This window comes from Pollicipes pollicipes, unplaced genomic scaffold (assembly GCF_011947565.3).
Source record: "Pollicipes pollicipes isolate AB1234 unplaced genomic scaffold, Ppol_2.1 Scaffold_5724;HRSCAF=6776_pilon_pilon_pilon, whole genome shotgun sequence".
NCBI classification, from domain to species: domain Eukaryota; kingdom Metazoa; phylum Arthropoda; class Thecostraca; order Pollicipedomorpha; family Pollicipedidae; genus Pollicipes; species Pollicipes pollicipes.
The window spans coordinates 49,681,550-49,699,847 of record NW_023596746.1 but is presented as its reverse complement, the minus strand read 5'-3'; the positions used below and the strand labels follow the sequence as shown (position 1 = coordinate 49,699,847).

The window sequence follows — 18,298 nt, the reverse complement described above, 5'->3', positions numbered from 1 at the left end:
ATGTAATGCCAGGTATACGGGGCGAGGAGCACGAGTGGAGCCGCACGCATCCGGAGAACATTACGATCCTTACCTGCAGCTTCGTGGTCCTCAGCCAACGCAGAGCGAACGTCACATGCTGGTTCAAATGGTGGTCTAAGCTCGCTATGTTCTTACTCCACACTATGATTTATGTGTTGTACAGGCTCCGTACTAAGCCGCGCTGACAGCAAGACTCACAAAAACGGGTGAAAAGCCACGAAAATAGCTGGGAAGGTGCAGAGAGATACAAAGTGACCCCATAGCAGATTTCACAAATAATTCTAAGCAGATCCTCTAGCGGAGTTTTGGACGACTCCAACCCTTCAAGCACGTTAACAATAAGCGTACAGGGGGAAATGGGACGGCTTGGTCTGTACGCCTCTCAATCTCAAGACTCAAATCCCGAAATTAAGTAGCACTGACGGTTTACTGATTGCACACAGTCGGGTCAGCTGGGTAGTAACTCGGTGGCTTCTCCCACTTCAATGACATCTGAAGGACTGTTCCGACAATTACAGCTCTCCAGAGACACAGATCCGCTGAAGTGCGAAATCCCATTGCCTGTTCAAATACGCGATGCAAATGTGAAGAGCAGCACGGATATCGTTCCATGTATCCATCAGAGGCAGATTCATCCCAAAGCGTCACCGAGTCGCTCAGTTCCATACCACACCACCCATGGCGTACCACGGTGCATAATAATCAGCGCCCCAGCGGCATGCTACGAGACGGTTCAAAGGGCTCGTTTCGGCGCTTCACCGGGGCGCGCTGACGCACGCCACTCGGCAGGCCGTCCAAGCCGCGGCCGCCAGCTGACCTTTCCGAACGAGCCCTGGCCGAGGACCTTGAGCAGCTCGAAGTGGCTGGGGTCGGCCTTCTCCAGGCCCTCGCGCGTCACCTCCATGAGCTCGATCTCGGTGGTGGCGCCGCCGCCATGGCTCTCGCCGTCACCCGACGGCTCCGACTGTAAAACACATGGCCAGCGGTCAGACACGGACGTGATGACGGACGTGACGCTCTCAGCAGACCCGTCCCGTCCCGTCCCGTCCAGCCCAGCCGGGCCATACCAGAGCGGGCCCGGCCCGGCCCGACCCCGCTCGGTATGGCCCGGCCCAGTCCCGCCCCGCCCGGCCCGGCCCCGCTCGGTATGGCCCGGCTCGGCCCCGCTCGGTCCGGCCCGGTCCCACCCCGCCCGGCCCGGCCCCGCTCGGCAGGGCGGCAACTGGGTCAGACGACGGGGCGGCGTGCCGCGTGCAGCGGTGACGCCGGCGGCCGGCACGGGCGGCAACGCCAGACGCCTCCGCCGCCCGCCGGCGGCTCCATCAGCTGTCTGCTGCGGATGGTTAGCGGGATACACACCGCTACCGGCCAGGCAGGCCGTACCATAATGTCATACGGCTGGATCGCCTTCAAAAACGGCAGATCAAACGCCACAGGTGCCAACTGGCGACGGAGACGTCAGACGGGGCGAACAGTGACGGACGGGGGGGGGGGGGGGGGGGGGGATACCGTCTACACGAAGGAACACTGCTGAAGCATGCTAGCGGAGTGGAGCCAATCTCAAATGTGTTTGTGGCGAACTGCGCTGCCCCCCGCTCCACAACGCCGGAGAAACCGACTCCAGCACACGTCGCGCGCACTGGAGCTGTTGTGAGAGGGTTCCAGCTTTCATCAACGCGTCTGCTGAACTAGGTTCGTAGTGACCTGTGCCCAGTGGCGCGACCTATCATGTCAACACAGCATGAGGTATGGCCCAAAATGGCCGTTTGATACGTCGTTCGATAGCCCATTCTGTACAGCGGAGCGCAGTCCGCCTGGATGATAGCCTGGGGCTATACACCGCCGAGCTTCGACATGATCGGGGACGCGATCAAACCCCCACCCTAAGACGGTGGGACCACTGATCGTCTTGTCCACCGCCTGGCTCCAGAGCTGCCCCGGGGGACCTCAACTGACCAGCGTTCAGCTGTGTGTGGAGAGAATCCGCCATAAAGAGGGCGAGGAGGTAAGCGTGAAGCAGCGAGCTTCGCGTCATCATACATACACCCACACAAGTTGAAGAATTCAGTCTAATGCATAGGGGCGCAATGTTCGGCTGGAGCGGCGCATTATCGAATGTTCGGACAGGGATGAGTCCGGCAACAGTCATGTGCGGACTCAGTGTCCGCCCGTGGTCAGACCGCTGGCAGGTACAACATGGAGAAACGTTTCGCGGACCCGCAGTGAGAAACAGCACCGAAGATAATGCTGCAGTTCGCGGATGGTACATTGTCGGTTTCGGCTTCATCTACTCGTCTTTTCACTTATAATCGCTTCGTTTATTTGCCGGCATCGTGCTTTCAACTACCGTTTAGCTACCGTTTAACTACTAGATTCACTGAAGCTCCATGACGCCCTTCGCTACTAGCCCTACTAGCGCTATTAAAAGTGACACCAGCCCCACTGAGTCGCACTAGACTCCCTGACGCTTCGCAAAGAGCACCAGCTTCCCTGGCGCTTTGAGCAATGACACCAATCTTCCTGACGCTTTGCAAAGTGCACAAGCCTCCCTGGCGTTTTAAGCAGGAAGGACTGACTGGACCTGACATTAGCCTCTCTGGTGCTTTGCACAGTGACGTCAGCTTCCCTGGCGCTTTGCACAGAGACATCAGCTTCCCTGACGCTTTGAAAAGCGCCACCAACCTCACTGATGGTTTTAAGAGTAACACCAGCCTCTCTGATGCTTCAAATAGCGACACCGGCTCCCGAATTTCCTTCCGAGTGCCTTCAGCTCTCCCACGTGCTCCGGAGTGACCTGAGGTTCCCTCACGTCCTGTGCGGCTGGCTGCAGCCGCCAGTCGCGATGGATGATGCCCGGAGCCGCGCCGCCGCCGACCATTTCGTCGGGCACGACCCCGGGGAGCGGCGTGCCCTTTAGCGGCCGGAAATGGGCCTCGTCCGACCGACAGGCTACCTCTGAATTTCCGCGCTGAACTTTACCGGCGCCGGGCTGACTGCTAGCAATATGCCGACCGACTGGCCGGCATCCCCGCCGGCTTCACTGTCAGCGGCTGTCCTAGCGAGCGTCGGCGGTGCGACTATGGACCTTCTCACTCTCTGGGGAGCTCCGCCCGGGTCTGTTTGGTTGTATTCTTCTTTTTTGTAAAAAATAAAACGTGACGAACGACGTCACGCCTGTTTTATGGCACACCAGCTTTTAGTGCCGCCAGCTTCACCACCATACGCAGACGCAGGCGAAGGCGTGGTCAGTGTAAGCGCGCCCGGGCTGACCAGACCGGACCACCAGCCCCCGGTCCAGAGCCGCCTCCGCTCGGGTCGGCAGCCCGTGGGGACGCCCCGCGTCACAGACCGCCGCCCCCGTTCGCCGCACTCGCCATCCCCGCGCGTGACCACGGGCGACGTGACGACGGCCCGGTGGCGGCACACTTTGTAACGCAGACAGGCGGCCGTGCTGCGGACACGAAATCGACTCTGACGTCACGCGGCCGATGTTTTCCGCGCCGCGCGCCGCGGCGGCGGCAGACGGCCGCGGTCCGTCTCCGGTGACCCCGGAGGCGGCCGGCACGTTAATGGGACGCCCAGCGGGGGCCGTGCCGACCAGGCGGCGGGACGCCGGTCCGCGCGCGGCCGCTCACGCCCGGCGAGACGTGCGGCGGCGTGCGGCGCCTCCCAGCCACCCATGCGCCGCTGTTGGGATGACGCCCAGGACGCAGCCTGCTGCGGCGTGTCTGTGCGCGCCCCGCGGGCACGTGGGCAGCGCCCTGAGCCGGCGTGCCGGAGGCAGTCGCAGCAGCGCCCTGAGCCGGCGTGCCGGAGGCAGTCGCAGCAGCGCCCTGAGCCGGCGTGCCGGAGGCAGTCGCAGCAGCGCCCTGAGCCGGCGTGCCGGAGGCAGTCGCAGCAGCGCCCTGAGCCGGCGTGCCGGAGGCAGTCGCAGCAGCGCCCTGAGCCGGCGTGCCGGAGGCAGTCGCGGCCGGCGGATCTATCCTCGGAACGGGCGGGAGCGGGCTCCGCCGGAGGCAGTCGCAGCCGGCGGATCTATCCCCGGAACGGGCGGGAGCGGGCTCCGCCGCGGCCGGCGGCGACGCCAGCGGCGTCCTCCAGCCGCGCCGCGCCGGCCGGCCCCTATCGCGCGGGCCGGCCGCTATCGTGCGGGCCGGATGCGCCACTCTGCAGTCCGGAAGCGGAATCAGAGCTGGCGCCGCTTCCTGCGGCCGGGCCGCCGCGGCGCGCGCGACGGGAAGCTGCTGCCGCCGGCCATGGAGTGGCACGCGTCGCGCCGGCGGGCCTCGACTGCACGGTCACGGCGTCGACTGCTGCACTACAGCGGTACATGCCAGGCATCTGAGCGCGGTACGTAGGCGGCGCGGGGTACTGCAAGGGCGGTTCGGGACGGTACGAGGCAGTACGAAGGCGATACCGGGCGGTACGAGGGCGGTGTGGGGCGGTACGATGGCGGTGTGGGACGGTACGAGGGCGGTGTGCGGCGGTACGATGGCGGTGTGGGGCGGTACGATGGCGGTGTGGGGCGGTACGAGGACGGTGTGGGACGGTACGAAGGTGGTGTGCGGCGGTGCGAGGGTGGTGTGGGGCGGCGCGAGGGCGATGTGCGGCGGTGCGCAGGCGGTGTGAGGCGGTACGAGGGCGGTGTGGGGCGGTGCGAGGGCGGTGTGGGGCGGTACGAGGGCGGTGTGCGGCGGTGCGATGGCGGTGTGGGGTGGTACGGGGGCAGTGTGGGGCGGCCCGGCCCAGATCCGCTGTCGGCTGCGTGGCCGCGGACCCGAGCGGGGCATGACGGGCAGGGTTGCCGGCGCGCGGCCCAGCGACGCGTGCGGCCGGCCTCACGGCGACAGGCGCCGCCGACGCTGACGACCGCACGACACGGCGCCATGAAATATGGAGAGCGCGCTACCCGCTAGGGCGTGGGAGGCGAGCGCAGACGACGCACGGCCCGTTGGAGACGCCGACTCTGCCGCAGTTCGCTCCGCCCGCCGGGCATGACCTGACATGGCCCAGGCGTTTGGCCTTTGCCGTCACTCGATTCGCAGGCAGTGGCCTGCATCTGGCCGGCACGTGTCCGGGCCGGCCGGGCGCCGGCGAGCCCCGGTCGTGCCAGGTGAAACCCGTCGACAGCGGCGTCGAAGGAAAGACGTCAGCGTCGCCGGGTGCGGCGACACCGAAGCCGGCGATCCCCGTCAGCGTCGCTGGGTGCGGCAACACCGAAGCCGGCGATCTCGGCGCGGCCGGGTGCGGCGACACCGAAGCCGGCGATCCCGGGCGCGGCGACACCGAAGCCGGCGATCCCCGGCAGCGTCGCCGGGCGCGGCGACACCGAAGCCGGCGATCCCGGCGCGGCCGCCATCGATCGCGCGCTAACGAGAAGCCTGGCCCAGGTGTGACGGACGCAGCCGGCGGCCGGCGGCGCCGCGCCCCACTTGCGGCGGCAGACGTGGACGTGCTCGCGCGCCGTCAGGACGTGACGGCACGGCCTGGCGGACGCGCCAGCCCACCGGCAGTGCGCCGCGCCGCTCTGGTGAACCGAAGGAAAACCAACGCTGCACCACTGCACACCGAGCTTCGAACCAGCCGGCACCACCGCGCATGACCACCAGCGCCGGCACCAGCAACCACAACGCCCTGCCCGAACCAGTGATTACACCTTTTGACAAATCATGCGGATCCGAGGCTGAACTGCTCAACACAGCACCGCCTACACCGCAGCTCTCCATGACAACATGCGTACCTTTTCTGCAAAGAAATCGTGTCACATGTCATCACACTCATTCTATGGAGCAACAGCGAGTGCATTGGCCATATTAGCGCCCAGGGAGGTAATGTCCTCCTGGTTGCCCATGAGGCAACCATGAGGAACCCGGGATCCGCACGAGGAAGTCCGACGCGCTAACCACGGCCACAACAAGCGCACCACACACCACCCTTCTCCACCGCATGCACCATACACTGAAGCCAACGCAAACAGCATGTACCATCCTAGAGGCAATATGAACACAAACCGTGCCTATTTCATCCCACAAACAACCTAGAAGACGTGGAGAGCGCCAAATGGCTTCACTAGCCGACGCGCTCTATAATACCAATTATCATCATCGGCCAGAAAATGCAATGCATCTCTGCACTAATTAGCACGACGAATCCCTTGCGCCGGAATCAGTGCTGAAAGAATGCCCCCGCCGTATGTTTGACGACGATAAAGCAGTAGTCTGTATCCCTTTACTCTTTAAATTTGTACAGGACGAATGCAGGATTTCGAAATAGGGTTCGCAGTTGAAAGGAAAACTAGAATAGTGGAAACAATCCTATTAAGACGTCGCAGGCGCACAAAAATTGTAGCGTCGCCTGTAACAACACTGCATGTTACCAGTGCAAACATTTTTGGGTGTCGAACTCGATTTGTTAAACTGTTATGACATGTACTTACATGCAAATTAGATCAATGCATGCAAGCATTTGATAAGAGGGGAAGGAGATAGCCGCCTCCTCCCCCCCCCCCCCCCCCGTTGAATGCGCCTCTGATATAACACTCCTGTCGTTGTGAACAGCTGCAAGATTATCGATTTAACACTCATGTTGTCGCGACCCGCCGCTGAATTAATCTGATAGCCGCTGAGTGAGTTCCGATGGTAGCTGCCATCAGCGCGCAGAAGCTCGAATCAGTGAGATGATATTTGTTAGCTCTTGGACGTCTCCGTCTCTTTAGCGTGAATCGTTCATGTTTACATTTTGTTTGTATAATATCTTTATTCTTCAATGCAGTGTCGCAACCTAGAGCCCATCTGTGTTGGGCACGGGACGCCGGGTCGCCGTGAGACCCTTGGTGGGCTGCCGGTGGGCCGCCGTGAGACCCCGGTGGACCGCCGTGAGACCCCCGATGGGCCCCCGGTGGGCCACTGTGAGACCCCCGGTGGGCAGCCGGTGGGCCGCCGTGAGACCCCGGTGGGCCGCCGTGAGACCCTCGCTGGGCCGCCGGTGGGCCGCCACGAGACTCCGGCGGGCCGCCGTGGGACCCTCGGTGGGTCGCCGGTAGGCCGCCGTGAGACCCTCGGTGGGCCGCCGGTGGGTCGCCGTGAGACCCCGGTGGGCCGCCGTGAGATCCTCGGTGGGTCGCCGGTGCGCCGCCGTGGGACCCCAGTGGGCCGCCGTGAGACCCTCGGTGGGCCGCCGATGGGTCGCCGTGAGACCCCGGTGGGCCGCCGTGAGATCCTCGGTGGGCCGCCGGTGGGACCACCGGTAGGATCCCTGGTAGGCCGCCGGTGGGACCGGCAAGAGTCGGACGCAGACCCTGGGCCTCTGAACGTCAGCCGGCCGATCGGATCGGCAGCCGGCGCCGGCCACTGCGGATGAAAACGGCCACCGCTGGCCGATGGACTTCATCAGCTGAGGCATGCCTGTCGAAGTCACTTGGCTCGGAGGCGGTGAGGTCGGCGCGGGAATGAGGCTGCAGCGCGAACCCATACCGCTCACCTCCGACTGGCGCGGCTACCCAGGACTTCAATGCCGCCATCGTCGCCAGGTCAATCAAAACCGACGTCAGAGGGCGGTCCCTGCAGGTCAGTTGGTGCGTCGTCCGCCGCGGCAGTCAATATGCGGCACGAAGGTGGAGTCGCGTCCCACAAACCGCGTTGATGTGGCACGTCCCTGACTTGGATGGCGGCTGGCCAAGAGGGACGGGCTGAATCACGCGCCGCCGAGCTCAGGCATCGCGTGGCATGTTAAAATATTCCGTGCAAAACGGTCCCGCTGGATTGGAGCTGCCATGGTGGCATGGTGAGTTATGGATCTTCGCAACAAGCTATCCTCAGACGGGACTTTCATCCCAAAGCCAATCGTGTACAGCGCTCAGGCAAAGTCAATCAAACCAGAAGACGTACTGGACATCGCGAGGAACGTATGACAGTGCACTTACGGACATTAATCCATCCCGTAATCTCCGGACACAAAACAGATTGGTTAAAAAGGTACTTAAAAAAACCCGACCACCAAAAACGCTTGGTGATGAGGAAGGCCAGTGTAGAGGCGCTGAGTACTTGGTACACGCTAGCAAATATGCACGAAAATGTCGTAACCCTTAGATGAATGGAACTAAACTTGCGGTTTGTCAAAAATTCGAAGAGGAAGACCACTAGATCAGGATGAGAATCAAAAATAAGAAGGAAATGCGAAAGGGAGCCTGTGCCTTCGCATAATGAACGAGGGGTTGCCGTGGGCGCCGGTAAGCGGGGTAAGTGAGGTCCCATTCACGTTGTAGAAATGTGATAAGGCGAAGAATGAATTACTGTGAGGACAGTAGCGCTTAGGCCGAGAAGGTGATTGCGTGTCGGTGTAGGACACTATGTCAGGCATTAATTATGTAAGACACTAATTACATCACCATACACCACCTAACAGCATTGGCATAACCATGATCAGTTTTCCAGCGTACCAGCATGGCCTGATATTCTGATGAAGATTGCCTTATGATCGAACGGTAAAGAACAGGGGTGACAGATGTAGCGCGCGGAGGCCGTGTTATTAATTGGGGGGGGGGGGGCAGAATACGTACTGGTAACTGCCGGCTGAAGGCCTCTATGCTTTCATGTATCGGGGAGGAGAGTAGATGGCTGTGAGTTTGGCAGAACAAACACTACGGCGGTGCGGCACACTGTCCGCATTGGTGTGTTCATTGTGAGAAATGACGGTTTATGTGCGGTTGCCTTTTCCCTTCCCCTCGCTCGCCCCTCCCCCCCCCCCCCCCCCCCCGCCCTCAGGAGATGTCAGGGTAAGTGGCTATGTAATGTATGCATACATTATGTTCGTGCTTGAACTCCGCAAGAGAAGACTGCACTTTGTGTGCAACACAGCATGTATTTGTCTCCCCAGTATCATCTGACAGCAGTGGACTTGAAACCATACATTTAACAGCAGTACATAGTTGTTTCATTCAGCCCAGAAGGCTTCGGAACAACTGGTCACGTGTTTTATGTACCAACTGTTGCCATTGCACTAGACTCCGTTGTGGATTTTATTATCAGTTTTACATAAGATGGAAGCCCGGCTTCAAGACTGCCATTGTTAGTCTGGGATCAACACTACTTAATGTAACATGTCAAATGTCCACAGCGTGTTGCAGCTTAATCAAACAAGCAGGTATATGCACGTGTTGCATTCACCGCAGTTGCCGTGAAATACTATCCAAAAAAGCACCTTTGGTTGCATCGACTATTAGAGCGTGCATTACAACAGCAACACAAAACTTGTCATTGTACAGAGCGTCTGCATGTGCTATGCCACATGGTAAATGTTGGCTATTTCTATTTTGACTATAGTATATCATGTTCCCTAAAGCATCGCCACGTTGCGAGCATGCTTGTTGCAACGGGCAATCCATAGCAAAATACAGATTTCGCAGCAAGGCAGAAGGCACACCGTTTCAGCCTCCGGTCCGTTGTTGACATCAGTGTAGAGTGGAGAGGCATCACTAGCTGCGTCGACTGCCGGGCAGGTGCGCAGGCACTGTTGCCAGAGGGGCCATGACCATGACTATGACCATGGGTGGGTGTGCAGCAAGGCAGGTCAGACAGAAGCCAGAAGGTTGTTACTGATGTAGTTTTGATCTCAAAGAAGCCCGTTCCTACACTTTGGTCCCGATAACATATTCAGTTGGTCTGTCCTGATTTAAAGGAGTTTTATTGGATACGACACATTCCAGATTCTGGAATATGGAGCACATACGGCAACCAAAACTGCGTACATTCATGCGCTGATAATTATCACAATTACGCATTGAAGGGTATACTCCACATATGAAGATATCGAACCAAACGTCGGATATGATGAAACGAGCTATCTTAAAACTATTACTTTTAAGTGGAAACAGAATATGTCTCTAAATGGAAATAACTACTCTCGAAAACAAAGTTTCTCCGTTAAGTAAATATACTCCTCAATACGTCAGGGTTTGATAACGTCATCGCACCCTATACATTGATTGGAAGCGAATTGACGCTGCTACATCTCGAAATTTTGCTAAAAACGCCAGGTATGAACGACTGCACAATTTTATCTTGGCCTTCATCCCGGCATGGCTAGTGGAATCCCAGGATATGACGTCATGAGGGCATCATGGAAACCTGGGTGGCCTCGAAATATTGCCCCCGAAATAATTTGCACATCTTCGTGGACGTACAGCTCAGACACTACAGGGGGTTGAGAATTAAGAGCTGTGATCTAAACTGAATTATCTTCAAGATGGTTATTCCCGTTCAAAACCCTGTACAAATGTAAACACTCCCTTTAGTGATGTCCAAAATAAGCTACTATCTACTTCTCCAACAAGGGGTCCACGTCGCAGTTTACGAGTTGAATTATCACGAAGTTACCGCGATGCAATCAACATTTTGATGGCACAGTGAGATGTCATCTTTTCCAGTGGCAGGTCTCCCCTGGTACTGTACAACATACGATCACTACAGTATCATGAATGGGGTAAAGCCTCCTTACAGAATCATGACCCTTTTGCGGCGTTGTGCTGAACGTTGCAATAGCGCGCTGGAAAAACGCAGTTGAGTTGGATGCTGGCCTCAGAATGTGCAAGACCTAAGGTGTCATAAGGGGAAAATAAAGTTATATTTTGTTTACAAATACTTCGTAATTTCTCGGGACATTCACAAATGGTGCTGTAGTGCAGCTAATACACACGTAAATGAAGATATATGGACAAGAACGGTAACCTGTATCACTTGCGAGCAAAGCTTTCATCAAATGGGATTTCTCTTGTCAGTGCAGCTGTACGGTTCAACTGTATGTGTTGGCTAATATTTTGATGCTGAAACGGTCTGGTACGATGCTTTTACATATGACGACAGCTGCTCCTTCCCCATGTCAACCGACTTCTGCATTGTCGTCGTTGTCAACCAGGGCGGCACATCCCATTCACCTTTTCCCCTGAGCGTTGCCGTTCTTCTCTCATTCTAAACTTTACACCGCCTAGTTCTCCGGTATAATTTCGTATTTGCACCGTCAATATCCATCATATGGTTCCAATGAGTAAATGCAGAGGGTGAATATCTCTTTCGAATTGCCCTGCTGCAGAACCTATACGGTGTTGATGGCTTGTGTCATCAAGAGTCGAAGCATCGGCGACAGCTGCGAGGACGTTCCGAGCCACTGACCATCCACGAACACCGGAACAGCTTAAGATGCGTTGCCAAAGGCTGATGGTCCATGATGGCGGTGACAAAGGCTGTGAAGATGCCAGTAGCCCTGGTCATTATTATGACCACGGTGAACACTGCCACTGGGCCAAAAGTATTTTGTCTTGGAAGATAGTTTTCAAAGTTCTAAAACGTAAGGGCCTGGCTCCTAGTTTTTTTCCATTGCGTGTGAAAAATAAATCACAGATGCTTTTAAGGTCGAGCAAGACTAAACGGCCGCCAAAAGCATATCAGGTTAAACGAGACTTCCTAAGGGGTTTTAGGGTGCGCCGTCTGGTGGTGCGGATAGCGACATTTTTGTTCTGCCTCGCTCGTCGCTTTTTTCGACGCATGTTTTTTACCCGTTCCAGCATGGGTTGGAACCAAACGCCGCATCGGCTCACCGCCGACCGCTGAACTGGCTGCACTGACTGCTGCTTTAGGAATGGCGGCTGGTTTGGGACTGACTGCTGGTTTGGGACTGACTGCTGCTTTAGGAATGACGGCTGGTTTGAGACTGACGGCAGGTTTGGGACTGACTGCTGGTTTGGGACTGACGGAAGGTTTGGGACTGACTGCTGGTTTGGGACTGACTGCTGCTTTAGGAATGACGGCTGGTTTGGGACTGACGGCTGGTTTGGGGCTGACGGCCGGTTTCGGACTGACGGCTGGTGTGGGGCTGACGGCAGGTTTCGGACTGGCGGCTGGTTTGGGGCTGCGGCAGGTTTGGGAATGACGGATGGTTTGGGACTGACGGCTGGTTTGAGACTGACGACTGGTTTGGGGCTGACGGCAGGTTTGGGACTGACAGCTGGTTTCGGACTGACGGCTGGTTTGGGACTGACGTCTGGTTTGGGACTGACGGCTGGTTTGGGGCTGACGGCTGGTTTGGGGCTGACGGCAGGTTTGGGACTGACGTCTGGTTTCGGACTGACGGCTGGTTTCGGACTGACGGCTGGTTTCGGACTGACGGCTGGTTTCGGACTGACGGCTGGTTTCGGACTGACGGCTGGTTTCGGACTGACGGCTGGTTTCGGACTGACGGCTGGTTTCGGACTGACGGCTGGTTTCGTACTGACGGCTGGTTTCGGACTGACGGCTGGTTTCGGACTGACGGCTGGCTTCGGACTGACGGCTGGTTTCGGACTGACGGCTGGTTTCGGACTGACGGCTGGTTTCGGACTGACGGCTGGTTTCGGACTGACGGCTGGTTTCGGACTGGCGGCTGGTTTCGGACTGACGGCTGGTTTCGGACTGACGGCTGGTTTAGGACTGGCGGCTGCCGCAGTTCCGACGAGGCCCAGGGAGGCGCTATCTGTAGGGTTAATGGCCGCTGCATCGGCTCCTGAGCGTCCGATCATCGCGCCGGCTCATGAGAGGCCGATCATCCTGCCGGCGCCATAGAGACCGGCCGACCACCCACTGGCTCCAGACAGACCGGCCGGCCGACCATCCCGCCGGCTCCATAGAGACCGGCCGACCATCCCGCCGGCTCCATAGAGACCGGCTAACAACCCCGACGGCGCCATAGAGACAGGCCGACCATCCAGCCGGCTCCATACAGACCGGCTAACAACCCCGACGGCGCCATAGAGACAGGCTGACCATCCAGCCGGCTCCATAGAGACCGGCCGACCATCACGCCGGCTCCATAGAGACCGACCGACCATCACGCCGGCCCCATAGAGACCGACCGACCATCGCGCCGGCTCCATAGAGACCGGCCGACTATCCCGCCGGCTCCATAGAGACCGGCCGACCATCGCGCCGGCTCCATAGAGACCGACCGACCATCACGCCGGCTCCATAGGGACCGACCGACCATCGCGCCGGCTCCATAGAGACCGGCCGACTATCCCGCCGGCTCCATAGGGACCGGCCGACCGTCACGCCGGCTCCATAGAGACCGGCCGACCGTCACGCCGGCTCCAAAGAGACCGGCCGACCGTCACGCCGGCTCCATAGGGACCGACCGACCGTCACGCCGGCTCCATAGAGACCGGCCGACCGTCACGCCGGCTCCAAAGAGACCGGCCGACTATCCCGCCGGCTTCATAGAGACCGGCCGACCATCGCGCCGGCTCCAAAGAGACCGGCCGACTATCCCGCCGGCTCCATAGAGACCGGCCGACCGTCACGCCGGCTCCATAGAGACCGGCCGACCGTCACGCCGGCTCCATAGAGACCGGCCGACCGTCACGCCGGCTCCATAGAGACCGGCCGACCGTCACGCCGGCTCCATAGAGACCGGCCGACCGTCACGCCGGCTCCATAGGGACCGACCGACCGTCACGCCGGCTCCATAGGGACCCGCCACGCTGGCTGCAGACAGACCTGCCGACCATCCGACCGGCTGCAGAGACCGGCCGGTGTGATTTGTCTGAGAGAAGGCGTTGCCCGATCCCACTTGAGAATGTAAATTGGTTTGTGGATCCTCAGATGCCATAAAGTTCCGCCCACGGATACTGATGACCTTAAGCCCTGAATACAAAACAATTTGCGCCTGCCTGATGGTGATCTACATTCTTGGTTAACGACAGGGATGCTAGTCAATGAAGCAGTACTGGGATGGAAAAACCGTCGGCTCTGTGGAGGAAAGGCGTAATACGCACTGTTCATAAGCGCAGTTCACATAAAAAAAATGGGTTCGGCCGAATTGCAGAATCGACGAAAACAGTTTCTTGCTGTTCTTGTGATTTTGAGGGTTTAGTGTGCCTTGTTCATATATTGGCGGGGTTCGGCCAATATTGGTGGGGAGCGACATGAGGGCATCACCCATGGAAGCACCTACCGACCATCCCAGGCCGACAGAAGTGTGTGTAGGTATGCTCGCCTTCGATCTTTCGTGATGCAAGGTCGTGACTCTTGTAATGACTGTCCAAGGTTCCATGCCTGGTGCCAGAAAAATAGCCCATAAATAGCCCATGTGATTATGTGCAGGTAAGCAAGCCATCAACATCAGCGTTAGGGGGAGGTATTGGATACGAGATGGGCACATTGCGCATGCACCCCTGCGGGATCCATTCAGCGTTTCAGCAACCGGAAACACCGCGGTTATGGTTGTTGCTCCCGTATTACAAATCGCATAGCTTTCTATGGAAAAGCTTACGATAAAACAACAAAACTTGTTTCTTTAGCATGCGCTCGGGTGGGGTCAACTTGATCCCCCAAACGTTTTTTACCAAATAATTTTCGAACGGCGTGACGTAGCAGCCCCAATTTTTAGCCCATTACGGACCTGCGGGTTCAAAAGAAGCACCTGTTCTTATGAATGACGTCAGTTCAAATGAATGTTCATGATTGGCACAGCAGGCGGCAAGGGCCGGTTACCGCGAAGTGCATTGGTTGAGGTTTGAACCACTGCATCACTAAGACCAAATGATAATGTGTTTCTCAAAGTTAAAGTGCGCTTCGAAACGAGCCGCTGCGGTAAACGCAAAACGCCATCCCATCTCAAAACGGGAGGAATCAAGTAGTATGACGTTTCGGTGAATTCGTGAGCTCTCAGTTTTGAGGATGTTCAGAGTGCATCAAGGTTTCGTAGCATTTACTATATAAGCATCTTGACAAATTACTGTGCTTCAAACATTACAGAATACGCACTGGAAAAAGCAAGGCAAATGAAGTATGTTATTTCTATAGTGGTGAGCAGGGAGTCCAATGAGACTCCTTCCCCCAGACCAGCTTCTTCATATCAAAATTATTACCTATGCGGGATGTCGAGAATACTGATACCGATCTGAGAATACCGATCAAATTGGACGCATCTGATCTAATAATAATTGAATGCACAAAAAATGGCACACTCCCCTTAAGGAGGGCCGCGTATGTTATAGCTGTGATATGCCCTGAATGCGGGCTTCGATCGCAGCATGATGCTCCTGCATTCTCCTAGGTATTTTGAAATGGTCTCGGTGTGGCATTGACATGAGGAAGGCTTGCACGTGACGCGTGCTCATGATAAACACACAGCATTCTTTGCTGTTTGGAATTGGCCGCAGAGCATCCACGTATAACTGGGCTTAGAATAATATTCCGTTATCAGGTACATCAACGGACTACACTCTATCTCCAGTCCCGTCATTGCCGATCACCAGCATTGGGTGCAAATGTGAACGTGATTTAACGAAAATGTTGGCGTGGCTGATCTGTGTAATGTCACGTGAATTCATACATGCATGCCACAATCATTGGATGCCGCGCGGAGGTGTCAAGTTCACGTGAGCTAACAAACATGCCTCTTTTCATTAAGGGTGTAAACATTATGAAATAATTTTGGTCTTATTTGCACAGTCTACCAAAACGTGATTTGTGAAATATCTCACCCAGCCTGTGCCAACTTCACCAGTCGTAGCTCGACGCGTTGGAGACGCGGCGGTGCCCTCTTCGGAGCGAAACGCACGCCGGCGGACACGCCGAGGGCCACCACTCCACCCTCGCGCCCGATGGATCACAGATTCCATCAGCGGTCCCACCTCCGCTGGTCGATAGACACGTGTGCCCGGCCGCTCGGCCGGCACCGGTGACGGTTCAATTCCCGTGGACCCTCGGGGCACGGCGAGTGACACGTGCCATCCAGCGCCGGTTGGCTCCAAACCGGCACCACAGCCGCCTCGTCGAACCGGTACACTTGACATTGCAGGTGTGGTGACCACCGCCGCAGCCGTTCCGGCGCAGCATGTCAGGACGCTTGGAGATACACACACACAAACGTTGGTGCAGCATATGACTCAGCGACCAAAATAAGTGGAGCATTAACGTGGTAAACGCGTCCGCAGCATGCCTTCATATCTTTCCATTTTGAATGATCCCACACCACCACAGGCGCAATGCGGGCGATCTGGTTCTTGATGTGCCGGTTTTGTGGGTTAAGTTGGCCTCAGCTTCAACATTTGCATCATGTGAACCTAGCCGCGGAAGGCCTTTGCGAGGGGCGCGAACAGCAATTGGTGGTCCTAAATATTCCTATAGTCGGGCGTGATCTTCACCTAAGAAACTCACTCCAACTGGTTGCACAATGCTCGTCCAGATGGTGTTACTCAGCTGCTTGAAAATCAGCATTCTGTCCTTCATGGTTAACAAGTTATGCAAACAATTACCATAACGGGCCTATCAGCGCCATTGCTTCCGGTTAAGTTGAAAAAGCGGTTCATCTTCAACCAATCACATTTCATTATGAATGCTCTGCGCGTTTCAAAAAGTGGCAGAAACAAAAAAATCGGAGGATTTTCTATTTGTACCCACCCTTTCTCTCCACGGTTGACGCGCCGCGAGCAGGTCGCCTAACACACTCACATACTCCAGGCTACCATCAAAACAACCCCCGGGGACAAGGCAACGGACTCCCGGCTGTGTACGCATTGGGCCACCGCTGCGAGGAAAGTCAACGACGCGCTGACTTCGACGCCGCTGCACAAGCCAGCCCGAGGAGCCCGGCCGCGTGCCGGGTCGACGACCGACCGGGGTGAGTGATGCCGCCATCCGCAGACACTCGCGAGACGGTGCGAGCGGCAGCCGGGCCGGTGGCGCCTTTAGCCAAGCGCGTGCGGTCGATATATGCAGCAGGTCGCCGGCCGCGCCCCTATTGCGGGGATCCTGGCGCCGGCTGACGAGCTCCGGCACGAGCCGATTTCCGCCGGGGTCGTCGGCGCGTGCGTCCGCTTGTCGTCCGGTGTGCCACTTGATGCGTATGCCATGTGCCGATGAAGATCGGGCGGGTCTGGTCGATGGCCGCTTCAGATGGCGCAAGTTGAAGTGCACGCCAACTCGAGCGCGTAAAGCCGTGTACGTAAGGTACAGAGTACGGGCTGCTGAGGTATCATTCACGCTTACCGATTTCCAGACTCGGTGAGCGTGTCCCATTACCGGGGAAACCTGGATTTGAGCACTTCAGTCGAGCCTAGCAGATCCAATCTCCCGCGTCGATTGTTTTGCAAGATGCAAACAGCACGTGTGTCGCTGAGCATGGCGGTGTCACAAATATTGCTGGGGAAGCTGAATGAACGTATTTGGCTCATGGCCTATGTTCCTCCTGCTGATGTTCACAAGGTCCACGCACACTTGGGGTTGCGAGATCAAATCGCCTGCATCACATACGTCCCGGGACAAGTGTCGTTTCATCCGCGAACCGGGCCAGCTACCACTACAGAGTCGCCGCCGCACCACCTGAGTCTTTTCAACCATCGCGGCTTGCTCTGAAAGAGTCTAGTTCTCTATGCCATCCAGAATACATCGATGAAATAAGCACACCACTTTAAAACTTCAGGATGTAAAAACCTCGAGCTTAAGTCTCCCGCAGAGCGTGCTGGCTCCCCGCCAGGCGGCGTACCTACCTCGATCGGCTCGTCCACCAGCATCTCTTCACCCGGTCGTCCCTGTGAACAACCGCAGGCATGAGCTAACCGCACGGTCTTCGCCCCACGAGACACGGGCGCAACAGCGGGGACACCTAACTCAGGACCATGGGTATCAGTGTGCAGGACATGCACTTACATGTGCAGGCAGGGTGTTGCCCCCACCCCCTTTACATGTCACTCCATGGGAAAGAACTGCAGGCTGTTTGATCGCACCAATCGTGCCCCTGGACCATGCCTGACCAGTAATGGAAAATTGATGTAACTCATCCAGCCAAAAATCACTGGGGCCACAGTCAATGAGTTGAAGCCATTACCAGGTAAAGCTATCTTACAGGCATCATTTAAACACATATAGAATGGGATGCAATGCTTCTTAAGCAGTGCATAGATTTGCAAAGTGAAAGAAAGTGTCATGGTTGTTCTATGGAGGCAAACAAATATGTACCATATCATAGAGTGCAAATCACAATAGCTGTGAACATAAATGGCTTTCATGATGACATAAAAATAAATGTTTACCCTCAGGAGCAGATCTAGCCTGGAGTTGTTTTTTTTTTTGGGGGGGGGGGGCCAACCATTCGTCGCCAGCTGGCTGGTATGGGATCCAAGGTCCAGTGCATGGTGCCTCTCGTCAGTGCCTAGTAGGGACACCATTCAAGGACCGAAATGATATGGAATGGAAAGAAATGTTTGACACTGCACCATCCATGTTAAAACAGATGGTAAGTACAATAA

The 18,298-nt window shown here is 57.0% G+C and overlaps 1 protein-coding gene across 1 annotated transcript in view; it reads right to left on the bottom strand.

The window, feature by feature from the left end:
* Positions 1-18,298, bottom strand: part of S6kII (Ribosomal protein S6 kinase II) — a gene marked incomplete in the record, with an annotated part of 223,434 nt that overhangs the window by 203,626 nt on the left and 1,510 nt on the right. The window contains 2 exon segments of the mRNA XM_037225913.1: positions 839-985; positions 17,540-17,581. Of these exon segments, the coding sequence (XP_037081808.1) occupies positions 839-985; positions 17,540-17,581 (189 nt within the window).